Below are 18,472 nucleotides of genomic sequence, written 5' to 3' on the forward strand. Positions count from 1 at the left end.
AGCTGGCAAAGCAGCAGCCAGAGCTCCCTGCGACTCCTCAGGGCAGAGGGGCTGCCGGCTGGTTATCATGGACACGCCACCCCAGGGGTCTGCAATCATGACAGGCCGCAGCCGAGCACCCCATGGGCAGCACCAACGACCCCGGTTAACAGCCCAGTCCCAATCCTGGGCACCCCGTCACTTTCGGCAGCATCCTACCCCGCTGCCCCACAGTAACCGCAGTGCCAGGCCCACGTGGGGCCAGCCCTCCCCTCGCCCCCCTCGGGGACTGGCCCTTATCGTTGCCCATCCTTGGGGCAGCTGTTACCTTGCTGCTGAGCACGTCCCACTGCTCCTGCGAGCTGTCCCGGTCGGCAGGCAGGGCCCCTTTGCTCTGGAGCTGGTGGAGAGTCAGTCACAAAACAGCTGCTTTACACCCCCTGGACCAGGCGCCAGGGACTCCGACCCTCCGCTCCCAGCCAGCTGGGAGAGCAAGGCAGAGACCTCCCGCACCACGCTGCTGCCTCTGCTGAGAGAGCCGTCGGCTTCAAGGGCAAAGCGGGGGCGCAAGGCTGTCTCCCCCTTCCAGCTTCTCGCTGGTAGCCGCAGCCACGGCCCAGCCCCGTCTGGGTGTGGGGATGAGCTGAGCACCCTGAGGGCGCAGAGGATGCTCCACAGCCCAGCTGGAGCTGGGTGCCACTTCCCTGGGAGCTCTCCCTACAGGCTGCGCCCAGGGGACGCAACAAAATGATTAGGGGACTGGAACACATGAGTTATGAGGAGAGGCTGAGGGAGCTGGGATTGTTTAGCCTGCAGAAGAGAAGACTGAGGGGGGATTTGATAGCTGCTTTCAACTACCTGAAAGGGGGTTCCAAAGAGGATGGCTCTAGACTGTTCTCAATGGTAGCAGATGACAGAACGAGGAGTAATGGTCTCAAGTTGCAGTGGGGGAGGTTTAGATTGGATATTAGGAAAAACTTTTTCACTAAGAGGGTGGTGAAACACTGGAATGCGTTACCTAGGGAGGTGGTGGAATCTCCTTCCTTAGAGGTTTTTAAGGTCAGGCTTGACAAAGCCCTGGCTGGGATGATTTAACTGGGAATTGGTCCTGCTTTGAGCAGGGGGTTGGACTAGATGACCTTCTGGGGTCCCTTCCAACCCTGATATTCTATGATTGTATGATTCTATGACGCTCTCAGACCATTTGGCCAGGGGCCACGGCACGGCGTGGGCACGAGGCAGGTGGGGTTTGCTGGCCCGCCCCAGTGAAATGCAGGAGCAAGGAGCCAGTGAGGCACGGACAGAAACCAGGGTGCCACAAGCCCGTCCCCAGCTACGGTGCAGGGGGCTTGGGGGCTGGGCCTGAGACGGGCTGGAGCCAGGATACGTGTAACCCCCTGAGCCCTGGGGGTGACGATGTCTCCTGTGAAAGGAATAAGACAGTTCACTGGGAACACGGTCCCTGCTCCACACCCAGACCACGGCACGAGCCACAAGAAACAGCCCAGCCAGCCCAGCCCCCATAACGCACCCACCTGGCACTGGAACCCCCCCAGCCCGGCCCCACAACACACCGGCCTGGCCCCCGTAACGCACCCATCCAGCACTGGAACCTCCCCAGCCTGGCCCCCCCCAAAGCATCCGCCCGGCCTGGGACCCCGTAACGCACCTGCCCAGCACTGGAACCCACCCGGCCCAGCACCCCCAAAGCATCCCCCCAGCCCGAGCCCCCTAATGCACCCGTCCGGCCCAGCCAGCCCGGCCCCCCGCAAAGCACCCACCCAGCCCGGCCCCCAGTAACGCACCCACCCAGCCGGGCCAGCCCGGTCCCAGGCATCTGCCAGGCCTGGCCCCCAGTGCACCCACCTGGCCCTGGAAATCACCCAGACCAGCACCCCCAAAGCACCCACCCAGCTCAGCCCCCCACTGCACCCACCCGGCACTGGAACCCCCCCAGCCCGGCCCCCCAAAGCATCCACCAGGCCCAGGCCCCTAACACGCCCGCCTGGCCCCAGGGCCCGCCTGGCCCATCACGCCTAGTCACGGTAGCGTGTGACTCTTCCACTGGGGAGCCTGGGTACACCTGGCCCACGGCCCCACCCCGGGGCCCACTCCCCTGAAAGCTGCACCCACGCTGGACCCCTGGCCCCGCTTGGCCTCCTCCCTCGAGGCCTGCAGGTGGAGGGGGACGGGCAGAGGCAGAGGGAGAGCAGGGCCTCGGGGGGAGAGGACGGTGGCAGTGGGGCGGAGCATGGCGGGGGGTCGCCTGGGCACCCTTTGGGAGTCAACGCGCTCTGCTCCCTGCCCGGCTCCAGGGAGAGCGGCCGAACGTGGGGGGGGAGGCGCGGGGAGAGGACAGTCCTCCCTCCCCCGCGGGTCACGTGGGGCGGGGAGAGCGCAGTGGGTGCAGACCGGGGGGCGGGTCTCTGGGCAGGGGAAACACAAGAGGCAGTCACATGTCCGGCCCTTGAGACTGTGCCCCTGGGGAAGCACCAGTCTCTATCCAGCCCCCCAACGCACCCGCCCCGCACCAGAGCCTGCCCGGCCCCCTAACTCAAGACACTCGGGACCAGAGCGCGCCTGGCCCTCCTAACGCACCCGCCCAGCACCAGAGCAGGCCGGGCATGGTCCCCTAATGAACCTCCCAGCGCCACAGCCTGGCCCTCCTAGCGCCCCTGCCCGACGGCCCAGCCCATCTCACACACCTGCCCGGCACCGCAGCCCGGCCTGGCCTGGTGCCCCTGAGTCGCACCCTCCCGTACCCCAGCCCAGCCCTCAGAGCAGAACCTGCCCAGAGCCAGCCAGGCCTGGCTGTCGGAGACGCTCCGACATGGGCCTGCGGCCGGAGGTCGCTGGGACACCCCGGGACACCTGCCCCCACCCGCCAAAGACTCTGGCCCTGTGCAGGCCGTGGGGCCATGGGGCGTCACCAGAGCCCGCAGCGTGCTCCCCTCACATTGGTGTGCTCCCCACCCCGACCCAGAGGATAAAGGCCAGGACTCCTGGCCTGCCGGGGGAACCCCACAAACAAACAGCTCCAGGGCAGCGAGCCCCCTGCAGAGCCCTGTGTGCAGCCTGGGGGCCGATGCGGCATCCCTGGCCTGGCTGCTGGCCGCCGAGGGGTCCGAGAGGCTGGCACAGGTTATTAACCTCCGTCCGCTCCCCGGCACACTCCGTCAGCACCTTCACCGTCCTGGTGACGACGGGCTCCCCGCCCGGGTATTCGGTCACTTCTACAATCTCCGTCACGATGGTCTCCGTCACCTCGGTCACCTCGGTCACCTCCCTGGTGCTGACGGGCTTCCAGGCCCAGCTGCTGCCCGAGTTCCTGTGGGGGGCACCTCTCGGGGGGGTCCAGGCTGCCCCAGCTGCTTCCAGCTGGGCTTTGAGGGGGTTGCAGCCCTTGCTCCCGTTCTGCACCTTGGGCAGGGGGCTGCTCGCCTGGCTCTTAGCCGGGCCTGGGCTCAGGCTCCAGCCGTTCTCGATCACCACCGGGTTCAGGGGAGACTTGTCGGGGGCCCCAGCTCTGGCGTCACAGTTGTTCCTCCCCGCCGGGTGCTCGGGGCCAAGCCCCACGTCCTTCAGGAACTCCTCCGGCGCCTGGCTCTTGTCTCCCAGGCAGCTGGGCCTGCCCGGCGCGTTCCCCATGGCCAGAGGGTGGCCCCAAGCAGGCGGGCCGGCCCGTCAGCCCTGCTGCTCAGAGCCAGCCTAGAACAAACGAGGGGCAGCCACATTACTGGCGTGGGACAGACACCAGCAGGCCACTCGGGACACAGGTCAGCAGGCCCCTGGGGACCTGCAGGCCCCAGGTCCCCCCGGGAGCGTGGGCCGTTCCCACCCGCTCTGGGAACCCGCCCAGGAGCCGCCTGCCGCTGCCCACACAAGATGTGCAGCCTCCCCTGAGGGATGGCGCGGAGGCTGCCTGGTGCAAGAGGGGCCTGGGCTGAGGCCCATCCTGCCATCCCGGGCACCAGCCCCCGACCCGGGGGTTTCAGCCCTTCCAGCTGGTCTCTTCGTCTCCTGACCGGCTGCCCAAATTCCTGCCCTGGGGGCAGTGCAACTCCCAGAGCCCGGATCTGAGCACAGGGCTGCGAAGGGCTGAGCTCCGGGTGCGAGGAAGGGACAAGGCACCTGCAGCCGCCAGCCAGGAGAGAGGCTGCAGCCCTAAGGGGCCCGGGGCAGAGCAGGGCTGGGCTTGGGATGGGGACTGGAGCGGGGAGCAGGGCGAGGAGACGGGCTTAGGGAGAGGGGACACAGGGCACAGAGGGACCTTGCTGCCCCAGGCCACCTCTGGGCTGGCAGGACATTCTCGGGACCTGTGTGGCTGGCGATGTCGGTGTTTAGGGCTAACAGGAATGTAGATGAAGGGGAATGAGGGAGGCAGCACAGGGCACCAGTCAGACGGGCAGCTGCTTCCAACCGGCATTGCTTTGTACCATTGGATTAACTCCTGGCCAAGCTGGAGCTGGGAGAAAAGAGCCATCTGTCTACAGCGCCCTGACAAAGGGAGCACCGGGGGGTCTGAAAGGGGCGAGCTGCTACAGACCGTGGGGCTGGTGAACCATCAGTCACTGAAACACCCACACTGCAGACAGGAGTCAGACAGACAGCCCCATTCCGCTTTCAGCCAGCCACAGCCCATAAATCCCAGCATCACCCGGACACGGCCCCACCATCCCTGTGCAACCCCCCAGCCTCGCCATCTGCACCGTGCATCCATCACTCGGACACCAAGGCTCAACGTCCCGCAGAGACGGATCGCCTGACCCCCACCCCCACCCACCGCCACCACGGAACACCTGCCACCAGACACCAGCTTGCTGCTAAAAACACCCCCACCTTCCCCAGCAGTCACCCCATGGGCCACAACACACACACATGCCGGCAGAGTCCCTACCCTCTGCCAGGAATCAGTACACCCTGCAACACACACACACACACAGACAGGAGTCCCTACACCCTGCAACACACACACACGAGTCCCTACACCCTGCAACACACACACACACACACACACACACACGAGTCCCTACACCCTGCAACACACACATAGGAGTCCCTACACCCTGCAACACACACACACACACACACACACACAGGAGTCCCTACACCCTGCAACACACACACACACACACACACACACACACAGGAGTCCCTACACCCTGGAACATACACACACGAGTCCCTACACCCTGCAACACACACACACACACACGAGTCCCTACACCCTGCAACACACACACACACACACACAGGAGTCCCTACACCCTGCAACACACACACACACACACACACACAGGAGTCCCTACACCCTGCAACACACACACACACACACACACACACACACACACACAGAGGAGTCCCTACACCCTGGAACATACACACACACACACACACACACGAGTCCCTACACCCTGGAACATACACACACACACACACACACACAGGAGTCCCTACACCCTGCAACACACACACACACACACACACACACAGGAGTCCCTACACCCTGCAACACACACACACACACACACACAGGAGTCCCTAACTCCTGCAACACACATCCCTGCGAGTGGGAGCCCACATATCCTACTCTTGTGGCCCTATAATAAGTAAGTAACTTACACGGGAGCCCCCAAACCCTGCAACCAACAACCCCCTGGAGTCCATCAGCACCCTGCTCTAGACCCCTACCCATGGACAGCATGCCCCCATGGGAGTCGTACAGGAGCCACCGGCACCCTGCGACCGCCACACACTGACCCGTGCCCTGACCCACACACGCACAGGAACTACCTGCCCGACTCTAGTCACCTCCCAAAGGAGCCGCCCACCCACCAGCCCCGGACCCAGGTGTCTCAGCCAGCCACGCCCTGCCGCCCCAGCAGGAGCCACCAGGCAGGTGAGCTGTGTCCGGGGGCAGAGGAGGGAGGTTCTGTCTCAGTGGTTAGAGCAGGTGGCTTGGGACCCAGGACGCCTGGGTTCTGTGTCTCTCGCCCGGCTTGGGTCAGTCATTCCTGGCGCTGGCCACAGGTTCTCCAGCTGGGGGGAGGAGAATGACACTTACCCCTCGGTGACGTGCCCTGAGCTCCGCGGGCCAAAGGCTGGTCCAGGGAGAGTGTAAAACTGCTCGTTCCAGACAGACCCACGCCAGGGTGTGACAGACGCATGGGCAGCCTCTGGCCTGGGACAGGCCCGAAGGGCTGGAGGAGCAGCAGCAACAAGCCGGCGAGTCAGCCGCGGCTCCCGCTGCAGCCTCTGGCTGCCCGGGCGCCCGCCAGGGGCTCCCGCGGCCCGTGAGGCTGGTAGTGCCGGGCCCGCGGCGCAGGGCGGAAGCGTGCCCACCGACGCCGGCAGAGACTTTGGCTGAAGTTACAGAGGCAGCGACGTCGTCTGGGCTGCCTGAACGGGCCTCATGCAAACCTGGTGGTGCCGGGGGGGCCTTTGGTGCCACTTCCAAGGCACTGGGCTGGCTGCTGCGTCCCACGCCGGCCACGTTCCGCAAGTGGGGTCTTCTCGGCCAGGCTCGGCGCAGGCTGCTGAGAAGAGCCAAGCGGGCCCCTGAGGCCAGCCCGGCTCGGCTCCTCGCTTCACCCGCTTGCTGGTGGCTTGGAGCGGTCACGCTGCAGCCACCGGGCTCGCCAGGGGGACGGGGACGGGGACGGGAGAGGCGCTGGCCAGGACAGGCTGCTGGGAAACCAACTTTCCCGAGCCTCCACCTTCCCTCTGCCCAGGGCAGGAATCCCTGGTGCCAGGCGCCAGTCCGGCAGGTCAGGCCCCAGCACCCGCCCTGTGCCGGGGCAGGTAGCAAGGTGCCGGCGGGCGGGAGGAGAGGGTGGCCTCTCTTTGCAGCAGGGAAGACCCACCCTCACCCCTCGCCACCTCCCCTCCCCCTCTGACCCCTCTGCACACTCGCACTAATACAATAAGCCTGCTCCGTTAACTCTTTGCTCACTAATTCACAACTGGCCCTGTTACCGGGGAAACCCTCCGGGGACTCTCAGCCATCCTCGGAGGGGGAGGGGGGCAGGGCTTCCCACTCACAACCCATGGTGGAGCAGCAGCTTTCCCATAGGATTGCTGCAGGGATCCCCCGGGCACCTGCCCCCAGTGCAGCCGGTGCCAGCCCCCCAGCTCCAGCCCCCCAGTTCCAGCCCTGGGCCCAGATGCATGCGGGGGGGGGGCACTTGTGGGGCTGAGGCTTGGCCGGGACCCAGCTCACACCAACGGGGCACGGGTGTCTCCTCCCTCCCCACAGTCCCCTGGGCCGCAGTGGCACAGAGCCTGGAGGGGGCTGCCCGTGCTACCGGGAACAGATACGGGGTCTTCACCAGGGCACAGGGCCTGTCCAGCTTCCTTCTGCTCCCCCTGGGGAGTCCTGCCCAGCAGCTCCAATGACAGGAGCCGCGGCCTCCGGCGGGGCGCCCACAGAGCCCTTGGCCTGCTCAGCACCATGGGAAGGGAGCCCCCCAATTGCTGGGGCTGGGGCTCACTCGCCAGGCGGCTTCTGGCTCCCTGCAGAGGGAACGTCCCAGCTGCAGGCCTGGATGGCTAACAGGATTACAGGGGCGCCATCAGCGCCTGCCTCGTCCCTGGCTGCCCCCAGCCCCCCTCGCTCCCCCTGGGCTCTGGCCGTCTGCCAGTCACAGATGGGCACAGCGCCCTCCCCCAGGGCTGGCATGCCGTGCACTTTCTGGTGTGCCCGGCACAGAGCCGGGGCCTGGAGCAGGCGGCCGAGCTCTGCAGCCAAAGCCTTCCTGAGAGCCGCAGACCCTGGCAGGGGCTCGGGAGTTGGGGCCGGATGCTGCTCCTCCCCCTGCAGAGATGCCAACTTGTGGCCTTGGGGGCAGGCCCCTCCTAAGTCTCAGCCGCCGGCCAGACCTGCCATCCGGGAGCTGCTGCCCTCAGGGCCAGGACCAGCGCCCTGAGCGGGGCAGTACAGGGAGCAGGATCCTCACTGCTCTGGGGTGGGAGCCCACAACCCCACTGGCTTTTGTGCTGCGCACGCCACACCCCACTGCAAACCCCGCCCTGATTTGCTGGCCCCCCACGCCCCATGGGCGCAGCCGTGCAGCCCTGGTGCCCTCGCTGGGGGGAGAAGAGCGGCCGGTGCGTTGGGCCTCGCGGCGTGGAAGGCGAGCATGGGGGGCGGAGGGGCGTGCTGACCCCGCCGCCGAAGAGGGAGCCCCCACAGCAGACTCTGCCGGGATGAGCAGGGAGTGAGGGGCTGGGAGTGCCTAGCCCCAGCCACATGGGCGCCTGGCTGCCCTTCGGACAGGCTGCTCCCAGGGAGCCCAGAGCAGATGGACGGGACTCATTCAAGCCTCTCCACCGGGCTTTCTCCTGAAAGACAAGTGGGCTGAAGGCCGAGCCGGGGGCTTTTGTCTGCCCGGCTGCTGGAGGCACTGGGGGGAAATCAGCATATTCTCAGGCACCCCTTGCGGCGGGCGGATGCCTGAGCTCTCTCTGACCAGCTCTGTCCCTTCCCGCAGCTCGGCAGCCCGGCTGCGGCCCTGCTCTGAGCACCCTCCCAGGGGCTTAGAGCCGAGCGCCAGACAGAGCCAGCGGGCAGGACCCCTCTGTGCCTGGCCCCCAATTCCCAGTCTCTGTGGGTGCTCCTCCTCCAGCCCCTGGGTTTACCCACCCAACGCCCCCTGCCCCCGCCAGCCGTACTGCCCCCCGCCCCCCCGCCCCGGCCTCCATGCCTCTTTCACCCTGCCAGCCCCCACTCAACCCCTTTGCTCCTTCCCCGGGGCCCACAGGGGCTCGGGCTGAACGCCACGCAGGCCGCGGGGTGCTCCTCAACCCCCATGGGCCTGGGGGCTCTCACAGTACAGGTGGGCGCTCCCACCCAGGCGGGGCTCTCCTGCCTGCTAGGGTGGGGCAGGCCTTTGCTCTCCTTCCCCTGGAGGGTTATTCCCAAGGCGAGGCAGGGCATGCCCCGCGGCTCCGTCCCCCTGTAGGGCAGGGGGGAGTCGAGCTGAGCGCAGGGGGCTGGGATCTGCGGCCTCGGATCCTGGGCGTTGGGTGGGTTTTGCCGCGGGCTTTGTCTGTGCAGGGGCTGGGATGAATGGCCCTTTCAATTTGTGCTGTCATGGATGCAGCGGGAGCCGTGTGAGGCCAGGCCCGGAACAAAAGGCGCTGGGGAGGGATTCCATTCACCCCGCTGCCTGGCGGGGAGGGGCTGGGGGGCAGCTCTGGGCAGCTGGGCACTCCCCGCTGCGCTCCCTGCACACAGCGGACCTGCAGCCTGCCCAGAGGACGGGGGCGAGGGGCCAGCGCCGTGCGGGACACGTTAACTCCCTGCCCACCACGCTGCGCGGCTGGGCCGGACACAGGCACCTGGGGGGCTGTGAGCACACTGGGGCACAGCCTGAGCAGGGACCCACAGGCAGGGGGGAGTGGAGGGGAGGCTGGTCAGGGACACGTGATTCTGGGCGGGGGAGCTGGGCAGGGTCACCCGGGGCCATGGGCTGGGCAGGGACACACGGGTCTGGGTGGGGAGGGGGCTGAGCAGGGACACGCAGGTCTGGGGGGGGTGGACCTTGGCAAGGTCACACGTGTCCGGGGTGGGGGGAGGTGAACAGGGACACACGGATCCAGAAGGGCAGCTGGGCAGGGACACATGGATCTGGGGGAGGGGCCTGGGCAGGGACACATGGGTCTGGGGCAGACTGGAGGGCTGGGGAGGGACACATGGGTCTGGGGGAGGGGCCTGGGTAGGGACACATGGGTCTGGGGCGGACTGGAGGGCTGGGGAGGGACACATGGGTCTGGGGGAGGGGCCTGGGCAGGGACACATGGGTCTGGGGCAGACTGGAGGGCTGGGGAGGGACACATGGGTCTGGGGGGCTGGGCAGAGACACATGGGTCCAGGGGGCTGGGCAGGGACCCATGGGTCCAGGTGTGTGTGGCGGGGCCTTGGCCGGTGCAGGGCCCCAGGGTGAGGGGCCCCTTGCACAGGGCTGCCTAGGGCAGGTAGCGTAGGGCCTGGAATGGGGCTGTGCCCCTCACCAACCCACCCAGCGTGTGAAGGCAGGTGGTGCTGGGCAGGGACCTGGGCTGGGGCCCGGGGTTCGGGGCCCGGGGCCAGTGCTGGGCAGGCTGAGCCCCTGGGGCAGGGAGGCCAAGGCACCGGCTGGATGCTGGGCAGCCATAGGGGAACCCGGCAGGTGGAGATCCGGTAGGAGCCCTGTGGCCCCCGCACACCAGCCAGCCAGGCATAGGGCACCCAGCCCACTGCCAGGGGCTCCAGGCAGGGGGCTGCAGCGCCCAGCCCCAGCTCGCCCCGGCTCTCACCTCTGGGCTGGGCTCTCCGTCGGGCAGGGCCGGGAGCCTCTTCTCCATGGCGTCCAGCCAGCGACGCAGGGCGAGCAGCTGCTCCCGCACTTCCAGCCTCCAAGCCTGCCACTCGCTCCTCTTCCAGTCCCTGGGCGCAAGGACAGGGCACAAGGAGAGCTATGGGGAGCAGTGCCACACGGTGCCCTGGCTGGGAGCAATCTGGGGCCCCCACCCCCATCCCCCTGGGGCTCCCTAGGAACTGGCCCCTCCCCACCCCCTGGGGCCCCCACCCCCACAGAATCACAGAATATCAGGGTTGGAAGGGACCTCAGGAGGTATCTAGTCCAACCCCCTGCTCAAAGCAGGACCCATCCCCAATTAAATCATCCCAGCCAGGGCTTTGTCAAGCCTGACCTTAAAAACCTCTGAGGAAGGAGATTCCACCACCTCCCTAGGGAACCCATTCCAGTGCTTCACCACCTTCCTAGTGAAAAAGTTTTTCCTAATATCCAACCTAAACCTCCCCCACGGCAACTTGAGACTATTACTCCTCGTTCTGTCATCCATCCTCTTTGGAACCCCCTCTCAGGTAGTTGAAAGCAGCTATCAAATCCCCCCTCATTCTTCTCTTCTGCAGGCTAAACAATCCCAGTTCCCTCAGCCTCTCCTCATAAGTCATGTGTTCCAGTCCCCTAATCATTTTTGTTGCCCTTCACTGGACTCTCTCCAATTTGTCCACATCCTTCTTGTAGTGGGGCGGGGGGGCCAAAACTGGACGCAATACTCCAGATGTGGCCTTACCAGTGCCGAGTAGAGGGGAATGATCCCTTCCCTAGATCTGCTGGCAACGGTCCTACTAATGCAGCCCAATACAATGCCCGGAGCCAGCCCCTCCCCACTCCCAGGGCCCCCACCTCCATCCCCCTGGGGCTCCCTAGGGACTGGCCCCACTCTGCCACAAACTCCCAGTTTAGGGTGGAATGATATTGCCAATGTAACAAAAGGCCCAACTGATTCAGATCATGAGGGCCATGGGGCTCAGCTCATGGGTCTCCAAGAGCCCCCACCTGGGGTTCTTGCCTGCCCCCATCTCCCTGAATGCTGCTGCTTCCTGGTGGGGGAGATGAGGCAGCATCACTGGGGGGGTGTGCCATGTCCCCAGGGTGCCCTGCTGGTGGTGGTGGGGGGCAGTGTCATGGGGCGGCGGTGCATTAAGCACAGGTGAAGATGCAGGAACCAGACACAGGCTGGGACCAGGCCAGCCAGGGTGCCTCCTCGCCCTGGCCGCCCACCTGGGGACAGGCTGGCACGGCCTTCGTCTGGCGCGAGGGGCAGCCTGACCCTCCATTGATCACATCCCGGGGGCAGGCTGGCACGGCCTTCGTCTGGCGCGAGGGGCAGCCTGACCCTCCATTGATCACATCCCGGGGGCAGGCTGGCACGGCCTTCGTCTGGCGCGAGGGGCAGCCTGACCCTCCATTGATCACATCCCGGGGGCAGGCTGGCACGGCCTTCGTCTGGCGCGAGGGGCAGCCTGACCCTCCATTGATCACATCCCGGGGGCAGGCTGGCACGGCCTTCGTCTGGCGCGAGGGGCAGCCTGACCCTCCATTGATCACATCCCGGGGGCAGGCTGGCACTGCCGTGGCCACTGCCAAACAGGCGCCCCATGGCTCAGCGACTCCAGTGCCCAGACATGTTCGGGGGCACCCGCTGCAGCAGGTCCCCTCGCTTCACCTTGGCTGCCCACTCCCTACTGTTAGTGGCCCCACCTCCCGCCGTGGGGCCCCAGCTCCCGCCCCAGGGCCCAGCCACATGGCCTCTGCTGAGCTCTGCATTCTGCCCCATGTGTGACTGCAGACAGACAGACCTGCCCACAGCAGCGCAGACCCCAGCATCCCGCCTTCCCAAGCCACCCAGCCCTGCGGGAGCCCACAGGAAAGCCAGCCTCCCAGCGGACAGGGCTCACCCCGTGGTCTGTGGGCTCTGAGACTGCAGCACCCCGGCCCTGCCAGAGCCCCGGCTGGGCTGGCTCCGGCGCCCACGTGCCCTCAGCTGTGTGTGTCCAGGGGCTTGCCAGGGGTCCCTTGCAGCTGGAACATGTGTCTGGGCAATTCCCCAGTTACCCCAGCGCGAGGCAGACGTGCAGGGAACATCCCGGCCCTAAACCCCACCCAGCGCGTCTCAGCGCCGGGCTCACAGGGCTCCTGCGACGGCACTAACCGGCCGTAGGGTCCCGGCGACCCAGCGTGCCGGCCCGAGCAGAAGCAGCCGCACGGCTACTCTGAGCGCCCTGCTGCGAGCCCCAGCCCGTGGACTCAGGCTCAGACTGGCGGCCCTGGGTTTTTGCAACGTAGCCATACCTTGGAGCGGGGTGGGGGGGGTCCTCAACCTTTTTCTCCCTGAGGCCCCCCCTCAACTTGCTATAAAAACGCCAGGGCCTGGCGGGGGGTGGGGGGAAAGGAGCAAGGGCCTCCAGGCCTGGGAGGACCTTTGGGCATAGGCATAGTTTTACTTCTCTTTGTGGGGGAGGCAAAGGCTGGCGGGGCTCAAGCCAGCTCCGCACAGGGGGGTCCAGGGAGGGAGCGCCACCTCCACCCCCTGACTCACTCAGGGGGCCTCCCATCCAGTCTGGGCTGTGGGGGGGCACAACCAAAAAATATAACTCAAAGCGGGGACGCAGAGAGGGGGTAGTTCAGGGGGCAGGGAGGGGGCAGCTAGGGGCTGTGTGCGGGCGGGGGTGTAGCTCAGGGGGCAATGAGGGGGTAGCTAGGGGCTGTGTGCGGGCGGGGGTGTAGCTCAGGGGGCAATGAGGGGGTAGCTAGGGGCTGTGTGTGGGCGGGGGTGTAGCTCAGGGTGCAGGGACGGGGTAGTTAGGGGATGTGTGTGGGCGGGAGGGGCTACCAGCTGCAGCAGGGGGTGTGCTGGGGCTCCTGGCTTCAGCCCCCCACTGCTCCTGGCTTGGGGGCGGAGGTTTGCCAGCTTTAGCCCCACGCCACTCCTGGCTGGGGCAGGGGTTAGGGGGCTGCTGGCTGCAGCCCTGGAGCTTGGGGGAACCAGGTTTCAGCCACGGGGCTCCACGGCCCCTGAAAGGGCTCACGGACCCCCAGGGGGCTGCGGACCCCCGGTTGAGAACACCGCCTTAGAGCAGCTGCTGGTGAGATGGTCATTTAACCCCTTCCACAGCCAGAAGGGGCCACATCCAAAGGCAACCGCAGGAGCCTCATTGCTGACTCCCGCGGCTCCAGGTTTGAGTTGACCTGGAACGTATACCTGGGTGCAGGTCCCAGGGCTCTGGGCCCCCCAATCACTCTCTTCCCTGCCGGCACCTTGTGTCGCCGTTTACAGCTTTGCGGCGGGCGTGGGAAGGGCTCCCACAGCAGATCCCCGGTCGCTGTCACCCAGGGCAGGAGTCTTGCATGGCCATTTGGCCCAGGTCGTAGTGAACCCAGGGAGTGCTGGGCAGGGCAGAATGCCCCCCTCCCACCCATGAAATCTGCCTTTTCTGAAGCAGCCTGGCAGAGAGACCACTGCAAGGAGGAACAGTAACCCAGCCCTCTGCTGTGCCAACCCATGGACCTAGACAGGGCTCACGTCTGCCACCTGGCAGTGCTGGAGGCCTGTGCTTGCCTCTCCCCAGTCTGTCCATCAGGGATCCATACCTCTCCAGCCCCTCTGTGCCTGGCGTTGGGGTCTCCGGGCTCTTTCCAGAGAGACTGGTGTCGTCCACAGCAAAAAGCTTCTGCAAAGATACCGCCAGGAAAGGGACATGGTTACAGCTCTTCTCCAGCCAGGTCTGCACCTTAGGGCTTGGAACAGGGTGAAAACCCAGAGGCCGGCACGCACTGCTGACTGGGCTGTGCCAGCTGGGTAGGGAGGAGAGAGCAGGCCAGGGACATGCACAGACTGGGCTGACACTGCAAAGCCCAATGAGGACAGAGAACTGCCCTAAGAGGGGACCAGCCCAGAGCTGGGGCACAATCCCACGCCCGCCCCGCTCATTCCTGCAGCTGCAACGTCACTCAGCAGGATCCCCCCAACGCCTCCCACCGACTAGAGGCTACACATGTCACTGCTCTTCTCCCGGCTCTCTGCAGGCTCCCACTGAATCCACTCCCCAAGCCTCACCCCGTCCTACCAGCCGTCTCTCCAATCTCCTCCTCCCCACGGCTCACCCCAACCCCGTCCTACCAGCCGTCTCTCCAATCTCCTCCTCCCCACGGCTCACCCCAACCCCGTCCTACCAGCCGTCTCTCCAACCGGCTCGTCCCTACGGCTCACCCCAACCCCGTCCTACCAGCCGTCTCTCCAATCTCCTCCTCCCCACGGCTCACCCAAACCCCGTCCTACCAGCCGTCTCTCCTCTCTCCAATCTCCTCCTCCCCATGGCTCACCCAAACCCCATCCTACCAGCCATCTCTCCAATCGACTCCTCCCCGCAGCTCACCCAAAATCTCCTCCTCCCCACGGCTCACCCAAACCCCGTCCTACCAGCCGTCTCTCCAATCTCCTCCTCCCTACGGCTCACCCCAACTCCCTCCTACCAGCCGTCTCTCCAACTGGCTCGTCCCTACGGCTCACCCCAACCCCGTCCTACCAGCCGTCTCAACTCCCCACAGCTCACCCCAACCCCATCCTACCAGCCGTCTCTCCAATCTCCTCCTCCCTACGGCTCACCCCAACTCCCTCCTACCAGCCGTCTCTCCAACCGGCTCGTCCCTACGGCTCACCCCAACCCCGTCCTACCAGCCGTCTCAACTCCCCACAGCTCACCCCAACCCCATCCTACCAGCCGTCTCTCCAACTGACTCGTCCCTATGGCTCACCCCAACCCAGTCCTACCAGCCGTCTCTCCAATTGACTCCCCACAGCTCACCCGAACCCCTTCCTACCAGTTATCTCTCCAATCTCCTCCTCCCCAAGGCTTACCCAAACCCCATCCTGCCAGCCGTCTCTCAAATCTACTCCTCCCAGCAGTTCACCCAAACCCCGTCCTACCCAGATGTCTCTCCTGTGTTGCACTCCGTATGCTTTATGAAAATACGCTTATGATGTGAATATGATGCAACTAGAATATGCTTCATGCAAAAGATCTCTTGTAAGTTATCATTACAAAGCCTATAATCTACTGAGTGTGGTCATCCCATTTGTTTGCAGGTGTTATTTCTAGGTCTGGAGTCAGGAAAATAAGACATAAACTTGTATCATTGATGTAAACACATTAAGTGGAAGCCGTTAAGGGTGCTTCAGAATCAATGACCTGTCAATGGCTCTGTTTACCTGCAAGCCTTCCTGTGTAGGTGTGGGCCATCCCAGGGAGAATGGAGGCTGGCGTCTCACAGGACATGTGACCATGTTACCTGATACTGGAATCCATCTTAAATGTGGGACTTTTCCATTTAGAGGGAGGGGTGGGGACCCAGAGACAAAAGATTCCCACCTTGTGCCAAAGCTATAAAAGGGGGTGGAACAGAACAAAGTGTTGTGGCCAGTCATGAGAAAACCCCTAGTTAACGCCTGAGACGTCTACTGGAACTAACAAGGGCTGTACCAGGGGAAAGGATTGGGCCCAGACTAGGAAGGTTTCTAGTCTGTGAAAGAAGCTTATTGGAACATCTCTGAGGGTGAGATATTACCTGTATTCAGTTTCTTAATATATTAGCCTTAGACTTGTGTGTTTTTGCTTTATTTTGCTTGGTGACTTACTTTGGTCTGTCTGTTATTACTTGAAACCACTTAAATCCTATGTTTTATACTTCATAAATCAGTTTTGTTTATTAGTAAACACAGAGTAAGGGATTAATACCCAGGGGAGCAAACAGCTGTGCATATCTCTCTATCAGTGTTCGAGAGGGTGGACAATTTATGAGTTTACCCTGTATAAGCTTTATACAGAGTAAAACGGATTTATTTGGGGTTTGGATCCCATTCGGAGCTGCGTGTCTGGGTGCTGAAGACAGGAGTACTTTCTGAGTGTGTAATGTGACACAAATATGTGGACGATGATCAGGCAATGGCCTGACAGATCTCTTGGATTGGCACCTGCACCAGGAAGGCTGCCCATGATGCCTGTATCCTAGTCAAGTGACCCATCACAATCACCGCCGGGGGCACCTTTGCCAGCTCATAGCAGTGGTGGATGCAGGCCGTGATCCAGGATGAAATCCTCTGTGCAGACACTGGGCGACCTTTTGTCCTGCCTGCCACTGCCATGAACAACTGCGTTGACTTATGGAATAGCTTCGTTCTATCTATGTAGAAGGCCAGCGCTCTCCTGATGTCCAGGGTGTGTAGTCTGAGTTCCTCGTCAGACTCATGGAGCTTCAGACAGAAGACCGGTAAGTAAATGTCCTGGCCAGTATGAAACTGGGAAATGACCTTGGGCAGAAACACCGGATGCAGGACAACCTTGTCCTTGTAGAAGACCATATAGGCTGGCTCAGAGGTGAGCACCCTGATCTCGGATATCCTGCAGGCCGACATTATGGCAACCAGGAATTAAACCTTCCAGGAGAGAAGCAGGAGGGAGCAGGAAGCTAGAGGCTCAAAGGGAGTCCCCATGAGCCTTGATAACACAAGATTCAGGTCCCGGGGGTGGGGGACCAGGTCCCAGACGTGCGGATAGAAGCGCTCCAGATCCTTCAAGAGCTGCGCCATCATAGGATAGGCAAAGAGAGACCTGCCTTGGAACAGAGGATACAATGCCGAAATGGCAGCCAGGTGGACCTTGATCGAAGAGAGGGACAACGCTTGGAGTTTGAGGTGCAGCAGATAATCCAACTTGTCCTGCAGTGAGGCTTGCTCAGCCCTGAGACACCGCTCCAAAGCCCAGCACTCGAACCTTTGTCATTTAGCCAGGTGGGTTGCCCTGGTGGAGGGTTTCCTGCGACCCAGCAAGACCTGTTGGACGTGGGTGGAGCTTCCCCCCCGTCCGCGCTTAGCCACACAATAGCCAAGCTGTCAAGTGCAGCACTGCCAGGTTCGGGTGTGGCGGATTGCAGTGGTTCTAGGACAGCAGATCTGGCCAAAGAAGCGGTGGAAGAGGGGTGGCTGCTGAAAGGCTCAGCAACGTGCCGAACTGGTGCTGACGGGCTACGCGAGGGCTACCAGGATAACCATTGCTCTGTCCTGCTTGACTTTCACGAGGACCCCATGAATGAATGGCACTGGTGGGAAGGCAAACATCAGTGCCCCCGACCATGGAATGAGGAAGGCGTCCGAAAGGGAACCTCTTATCCAGACCCCAAATCAAACAGAACCCATGACACTTTCTGTTCTGCTGGGACATGAACAGGTCCACCTGGGGAGTCCCCCACGATGGAAGATGATGCTGTCCACCTCTGAGACGAGACGGTCCTGCTGAGGGGTAGGTGGGTAGGTGCCGGGCAGGTGGGCAGTGTTCAGATGAATGTTGTGCCTCACACAGAAGTCCCAGAGTCTGAGCACCTCCTGACAAAGGGCCAAAGACCTTGCACTTCCCTGCCTATTGATCTAATACATCGTGGCGGTGTTGTCCGTCAGGACCTGCACCCCTTTGCCTCCCAGGAGGGGCAAGAAGGCCTGGCCAGCCAGGGGAACCGCCCTGAGCTCCCTCATGTTGGTGTGGAGGGCGAGGTTGTCCCACAGCCAGTGGCCTGGGTGATCAGCATGCCCAGGTGGGCTCCCCAGACCAAATATGAAGCGTCGGAGACCAGGGTCAGCAAAAAGGTGGGGGCCGCGAAGGGAACTCCCTCTAGCACTGACGTGGGGTCCAACCACCAATACGGGGTGACAGGACGTGGTTCGGCACCCTGACCACTGGGTCCAGCCAGTCTCTATTGGGACTATAGACCGAGGCCAGCCACGCTTGCAGAGGCGGTAGATGGAGCTGCATATGGGTGACCACGTACGTGCACGCGGCCATGTGGCCCATCAGACGTGGACCCTAGTGAGTGGGTGGCTCTTCAAATGGGAGATCAGGTCTGACATCGCCTGAAAACGCGCCTGCAGAAGGAAGGCCCTGGGTCGCGTGGAGCCAAGGGCTGCCCCGAAGAATATTCTATGCACTGGACTGGCGTTAACACGCCTTTGTTATGCTCATTAATGGGTCCAGATTGCGGAGGGTGGAACTCACCAAATCGAGGCTCCTCTGCACCTGCTCCCGAGACCTGCCCTTGGTGAGCCAGTCGCCGAGATATGGGAAAATCTGGTCCCCTCGGCGTCTCAGGTACGTGGC

At 63.5% G+C, this 18,472-nt stretch overlaps 1 protein-coding gene across 1 annotated transcript in view; it reads right to left on the bottom strand.

Annotated features, from left to right (window-relative positions):
- Positions 1 to 18,472, bottom strand: part of LOC311516979 (microtubule-actin cross-linking factor 1, isoforms 6/7-like) — a gene marked incomplete at its 5' end in the record, with an annotated part of 123,418 nt that overhangs the window by 93,179 nt on the left and 11,767 nt on the right. Inside the window, 3 exons of the mRNA XM_084621414.1 lie at positions 308 to 379; positions 10,276 to 10,405; positions 13,920 to 13,999. Coding sequence (XP_084477540.1) covers positions 308 to 379; positions 10,276 to 10,405; positions 13,920 to 13,999 — 282 coding nt within the window. The remainder of the gene's footprint in view (positions 1 to 307; positions 380 to 10,275; positions 10,406 to 13,919; positions 14,000 to 18,472) is intronic.

This window comes from Lepidochelys olivacea (assembly GCF_965140295.1).
Source record: "Lepidochelys olivacea isolate rLepOli2 genome assembly, chromosome: 2".
Taxonomy (NCBI): Eukaryota; Metazoa; Chordata; order Testudines; family Cheloniidae; genus Lepidochelys; species Lepidochelys olivacea.